At 34.2% G+C, this 6,950-nt stretch overlaps 1 protein-coding gene across 1 annotated transcript; it reads left to right on the top strand.

Annotated features, from left to right (window-relative positions):
* The first annotated feature begins 570 nt into the window (after positions 1 to 570).
* LOC131149726 (uncharacterized) lies at positions 571 to 5,947 on the top strand. Its single transcript, XM_058100427.1, has 4 exons — positions 571 to 1,008; positions 1,429 to 1,494; positions 4,443 to 4,615; positions 5,548 to 5,947. The coding sequence occupies exons 1-4, from the start codon at positions 702 to 704 to the stop codon at positions 5,740 to 5,742; spliced, it is 741 nt and encodes a 246-aa protein (XP_057956410.1). The 5' UTR covers positions 571 to 701; the 3' UTR covers positions 5,743 to 5,947.
* Positions 5,948 to 6,950: the final 1,003 nt, after the last annotated feature.

A 6,950-nucleotide genomic window follows, 5' to 3' on the forward strand; every position in this document is an offset into this window, starting at 1 on the left:
ACTTTTTGTTAGAATATTTTAGTGTCTATACTTTTTAATTAAAAAAATAAAATAATCATATGAATTTAAAATATAAGTAAAATAAAAAACGTCCATAACATTTCAAATAAAATATATTTGCAAAGTATTTTTATTATATTGTCATATATATAATAAGATTGTTCTTATAAAGCAGATTTTGAAATATAATAATAAAGTAAATAATTATAATAATTTTTTTATTATAATAATTTTAATTTATATTGCTTTGTACTTTTATTATTTTAATTATATTTTGTAGTTGTTATTTGATTTCAGAACAATAATTAGAATTTATTTAGTCAAAATTTTAATTTATTTTAGTTATAAAATATTAATCAAATAGGCTATTAGTTTTTTATTTTTTGTTTCTATTTTTCATTCTTATTTTTTATTTTTAATTTTTGATTTCATATTTTCAATCGTAACACTAAACAGAGTAAGAATCACTATATTACTTAACATGAAAAATAAGAAAGCATTTCAAAACTACACAACAAAATCATAACTGGTGATAATAAAAAAAGGACAAATTATATCCTGTGCATATTTTAAAGCAATATTTTTTTGGTACAATAACTGGTGAAAACGACGCCGTCTCTTCCATCAGCCATCCGCATCACTCCCCCCTCCTTCGTTCTTTGACTTCGCAGTTCAAAGAGCTTCGCAGCAGCAACGTGGAGATGCCTTCCCCTGTTGCTCAGACCACTTTCCCATCACCTTTCCCCCCCAAAATTACGAACACCCATCATCCCAACTTCACAATTTTGCTCCCCAAAACCCTCTTTCCGGGTTTTGCTAATTACCCCACCAAAGCTTTGAAGAAATTTCTGTACGCGAGGAAGGGATCAAGTGGGAAATCCACTGTTTTTACAAATACCCACGCCTCATTGCTTGAGACTCCTGTGCTGTGGGTTGGTAGGCTCTGCATCTTCTATGCGCTCCTGAAAGCTGGTTTAGCTGGATCTCCTGCGAGCCCACTTGTCTCAGGTTCGCGTTTATGGGGTTCATCTTATTTTCTTTTGGAACACTGTTCTTGGGGCTGTAGCATAGATGATAGCTGGCTCTCTTTTCAATTTATAATTTGAGGGAAAGTGTTAATATTATTATGAATTTTGTAATGGGTCAAGTTCTCCACCCATCCTCACACTGGGGTTTATCTTCTTTTTAACATGCTTTATTGGATCTGAAGTATGGATTTAAGTCTGTATTGTAGATGGTAGCGATCACTCTTTTCAATTTCTATTCTTGAGGGAAGTACCAGTTGTTTTCTATTCCTTCTGTGTAATTATTGATTTTTTCCCCTAGATTTGGAAATTGGTACTGCTGATTTTTCATTTTTTTTTTTTTTCATTTGATAATCTTCCAAAGTATGTTGCCTTGCTGATTGATTTTTTTTTTTTAATATAGATTTGGAAACGGGTGCTGATGATTTGGGGTTCTCTAAGTGGCTTGAGAACTTACAGAGGAAACCAGGTTCGCATTTTCTTTTTTCCAGTCTCCATGATCATCTTGTCTTGCTTTTTCTTTTCTCCTCCCCAACCCCCACCCCTCTTTTGTCTTCTTCCCTTTATGAATGAACTTATGGAGTTCTATTTGTTTAGACTTTGACTGGATCAATGATTTTTAAGAGAAAAGTGAAGAGAAATAATTTGAAAATTAATTTTTCATTATATTTTCTCTCTAAAACCTATTTAAGTTTGATTGAAAATGAATAAAAATTATATGTCAAATGATTTGATAATTGATTTTGCTACATATAACAAGAGAAAGTAAAATTTTCATATTTTTCTTTCATTTCCTTCATGTTTTCCAAGTTCCAAATGAATCTTTAGGTTAGGTGGCCCATTTGGGTTCGTGGAATGTCTATTCCTAATTATAAACGGTCATAATATGAGGATTTGATATGTTACAAAAAGAAGATGTGTTATTATAAGATAGAAGACAATGTAAAAATTTATGTGAGTCCATAACATGGGATATATAAGAAATGATTATTCCCAACTTACACCTTGGGAACGACTATTCCTATCCTATCCTATCCCATGTAGGATGGAATAACACGAGCCTTTGTATGAATGACTTTTCTAAATTATTAATTCTTCCTCTTTTCCATCCATATTTGGTCACTTTTGGTTCATGGAATTCTGAAGAATAGGCATTTCCTTTCTTATTCCACGTTGGATGGAATATAAGGGAATACAAAAGAAATAATTCTTAACTCTCGTTAAAGCTTGATATACATTATTGGCCCACAACTTAATAGCTTAAGCTTTTAGGTGAAGTAGTAATCTAACATGGTATTAGAGCTGGTTATCAAGAGTTCTTGGGTTTTAGTCTTGTTGCTTGTATTTATTCTATTATGTTTAAAAACTATTGTATTCCCTTTAATGAGTGTTATGTATTGTGTGTGTATCTCTCCACATGCTATTGGGTTGCACGTGCAGGAGAGCATTAAAGCTTGATAGACATTGTTGGCTCACAACCTAATAGCTAAAGTTTTAGGTAAAGTGGCAATCTAACAACTCTGTTTGCAAATTTCTTATTCCATCTTATTCCTTGGAATAATAATTCTGCAAACCAAATGCAACTTTATTCCACTCTATTCCTATGAATTCCATGAGGCAAACATGCCCTAGTGTATAATGAAGGGCAAATATTGTTCAAGTGGTTTCAAATTACTTTTTTATTTTTGTTTTTTTCATGGTGGAAATGGTTTACTTTATAGTGATTATGGAAATCAAACTATTGGCATTAAGGCAGCAAGAAAGTAGCAAGAAGCTGAGGATGACAAGCTCATACATTTTTTAACGATTTTTGAAATTTATGAAATTTTCTTTCATTTTTTGTTAATAATGAGTAGTGAAGCATATGGGCCTGTTTAACAGGCATTTTAAGCAATATGAAATAGAAATTTCTTTGTTTCTTTTAATGGCATCTTGTTCAGATGGTCTCTGTGGTGGCGTGTAGAAGAACTGTTGCCATTTTTCTAAATTGTTCTTCAAAAAACAATGAGCAAAATGTGTCAACAACAATGTCTTGGATATTTCTAGCTAGTTATGTGCTAGTATTTTGTCATCTAGCTGAGGATAGAAGCTGAACATAGATATGAAGCACAGGCTTTTAACTGTTTCTGAAGCAACGAAAAGACTGACTTGGCAAGTCTGTTAAAGGGTGGAATTTAGCTGCACATGAAGATAACTGTTTTTCGGTTAGTAACTATGAGTTCTTTTTTTCTTTTTTCTTTTTTTTTTCCCCTCTTTGTTAGAGTTGAAGAGTATCTAGAACTCTATGGTGTGTTTCTTTTATAGGACTAGATATCACAAACTGAACTGAATTGAATTGACTATGTCCTGTACTATGTCTGGTCTACCATCTATAAGGGACTGGAAAGGGCACGAGTCATATATATATATATATGGTGGGATCAACCAGCTAAACATGGTCGTAGCGAAGACTATCTGTTTTAGTCTCTGAACAAATGCGTTGGTCTGTTGTTCATTGTTTCTTTACTATAAGTGGCATGTGTTTTTCCATGCTCATGGGAAGGTTTCAGAATCTGAATGCTTCAAAAGTATCATTGTGATGGTTGTCCTCATCATTGATTACTCGCGTACTATGTTTTAAAAGGTGAAGGTGTAAGGCGAGGCATTCTAACCCTTAAGAGGCAAGGTGTGAGCCTTAAGGCGTTGGGGCATAAAGCGTTTTGATTTTTTTTGGATAAAAATATGTAAATAAATTATATATATTTTAAAAAAAGAAAAGAAAAAAGAAAAGAAGGAAATCACAAAATATAGTGTAAAAAAAATCAAACATAATTTGCAAACTACTTGGCCATTCAAAAATTGCTACCTGAATTCATTACATAAACCATGACAAGAGATTGCTACAACATTACAAAGTTCAAATTTTTTTCAAGGTCTAAGATACAACTCAATTATTTTGGAAAGGTTGAGGTTTAAGAGTTTTAGAAGCCAAGTCATATTATGACATTCCTTGCCTTGAGGCAAGCCTCAATTAAGCCTTTTAAAATATTGGTTGCATGAAAATGGCTGGTTTTAACTACATGTTCTAGCACCTTGTTCTTTATATAGGATAAGCATATGATACTAAATTCTTCGCAGCACCAATTGGCATACCCTTGACGGCTCACTGTTATCTGGTTGAGCAGGCAGAGTTAGCTAGACTGATGAGCATAACCAGAAAATTTATCTTGCGTGACTAACAGATAGAAGTATTAGCACTTCAATTGGCTTGTTTTGTGTCTTTACTTTACCCCTCATCCCCTGGGTTCAATTTTTCTCCTTTACATCTCGATTTTTAGCTAATTAATTTTCTTGACATCCTTGGAAGAAGCCTTGATTTGCAGCTGTAATGGAAAAAAAAAAATGGAGGCGTAATTCATCTTCATTTTGTTTAAGTAGAGAATGAAGCTGCTGATAGGAGAAAATTAGTGAGCAAATGGCACCCCACGACAAAAGGTACTCTTAAGAGGAATTATAGAGTACCTTCCAAGTCTGAAGGCCGGCGCCTCTTGAAAGCCATTGCCTCCCTCCTGTCTGATGATGATCACTTCACAGATGCCACCTCTCACAAGGTAATAGATCTTCATAAACAAATTATTGAAAGAATGAGACTTTTTAGAAAACAGACTTTTATTATAATCACCTTACTTATCTAATTCAGTTTGTTATTTGGAAGATTTATTTAAATGCCATAGGAGTCTGAGGCTCCATTTGGAACTTGGAACATGAATGGAAAGAAATGAGAACCTTTTCTTGTCTAGTTATGAGAAAGAAAATATATATATATACATCAATGTACAAAGTTTTATTTTGCATGTTATTGATTTTGATTTTTTTTTATTTACAATCATATTTGGATAACTTTTTATTTAAATAGTATTGGACACACAGAAAATCATGCAAAAAATTGATTTTCTTCTTATTTTCTTTTTCCATCTCTCACAAAATTCTTGATTAGAATGGAACTAAAGGCCCCATTTTGAACTTGGAAATGTGAGGAAAAGGAATGGGAAATGTGAAGAGATTCACTTTTTTCTTATTTGGTCATTAAGAACAAGAAGAAAGAAAATAAAACATATAGTAAACAAAAAATAGGGCAGCCTGGTACATAAAGCTCTTACCCATGCATGGCTTAAGGAAGGATTGGACCATGATGGATCTCTAGTATGTTGTCGTACCTTCCTTCCATTTTTGTAAGAGATTATTTCCACGCCTTGAACCCATGACCTTTGGGTCACATGACAACAACTCTACCATTGCATCAAGGTTCCCTTTCAAAAGATAAAGTAAATCAATGGACATATATTTTGTTCTACAATTTAAATGTCACCCAACCTTTGATTTTTTAAGAATCTTAAATCATATTTGAATACTTTTTCACACTTAATAGTACTTGATATAGATATAGCATACAATGAAATATTGAATTCTTTATTTTCTTTTCCTTTTCTCTCTTAAAAAATCCTTGATCCAGATGGATCCTGAAGGCTGCTTATGTTTGCAGGGTTGTCAAATAAGGAGGGAGAGCGCTCACGGGGAAAGTGTGTGTTGTAACAATGTGAGAGCTCTGTTTGATGAGCTCCCAACTCCACATCTGGTTGTAGAAATCACAGCTTTTCCCGCAGGTCCCCTCACAGAGAAGGACTATGCCAAGGCTGAGAAACTAGAGAGGGTGCTCAGATCTGGTCCTTCCATTTAAAATGGGTCTAGTATCACATTGTTTGCCTTGTGTTTGTATGGTATACTTCTCTTGTACATATTACAATCGAATCTTGGGCTGGAACTGTGGGCACGTTGTGATGGGACAAATGCTTTGATCATCTTTAATGTCAACCTACTTCACTTTGTACATCTCATTAACCGTAGCCTTATTTGGAAAAGGATGAATCCTTTGATTGACATTAGAGCACAATGTGTCTGCCCATGGCATGTTTCAATTTTCCAACAACGCAAGAAATGTATTACTGATTCAAAAGGAGGGATGCCAACCCTGAGCAATCAACAATTTGCAATTTGCACACCTGTTAGTGTAATGCACATGGAAGGATATAATAGCAACTAAGATTAAGTGATTGCTGATAGCGATAATGTTATTCAAATCTCTCATATTTCAGTTTAAGTGCCATGTTTCATCCATGACTCACACTTTCAAATTTTATCACAAAGGTTAATTGCTACCCTTACCTAAAGGGTGAGCATAATTTGGTTTTAACCGAATTAATCAATCAAATTCAGTCACTTTGGTTTGGTTATATAATTGGATAAATTTGATTGTTTGGTTTAGTAATGGAGAAAGTGGATTTCAGTTGATCAATTTATCTAATTAATTAATAATTAAATATAAATTATATAATTTAGGATTTTAGGGTTCCTAGATCCCACTTTGCATGCAGCTGGCAGCTTGTAGTTCCCAGTTCACACTGCCCCTTCAGCTTCCAGCCTTCCACCTTCCTGAGCTTCTTGAGAGCCCTAATTCCCTTTCCCAACTTCGAACCACTCCTTCGGCTTCTAGTGCTTCCACTTGAATCCATCGTTTGCATTTGGGAATTAGGGTTTCCAAGTTCCCATTCGGCAAATGAGTTAGCGACGACTTCCTAGAATCCCAACTATCTAGTGAGAAGAAATGACGCCAACTATCTAGTGAGAAGAAATGACGCCGACAACTCAATGAACGACCAGTGTCCAGGTCGTCCACAACTCCACCCTCCAGAAACCAGCCATCACTAGTTCCACCCTCACTGTGGCCGTCACCTAAGGTCCTAAGCGCCTCTTATACTCATGAGTCTCAAGTAGTTAGGTTGTTAAAAGCCATAATTAATTATAATTTAATTCGATTAATTGAAAATTCGATTCAATCAGAGTACGATTAAGTTATAATGAAGAGTTAACCAAAAATATTCAGTCAAT

Source organism: Malania oleifera, chromosome 2 (genome assembly GCF_029873635.1).
Source record: "Malania oleifera isolate guangnan ecotype guangnan chromosome 2, ASM2987363v1, whole genome shotgun sequence".
NCBI classification, from domain to species: Eukaryota; Viridiplantae; Streptophyta; class Magnoliopsida; order Santalales; family Ximeniaceae; genus Malania; species Malania oleifera.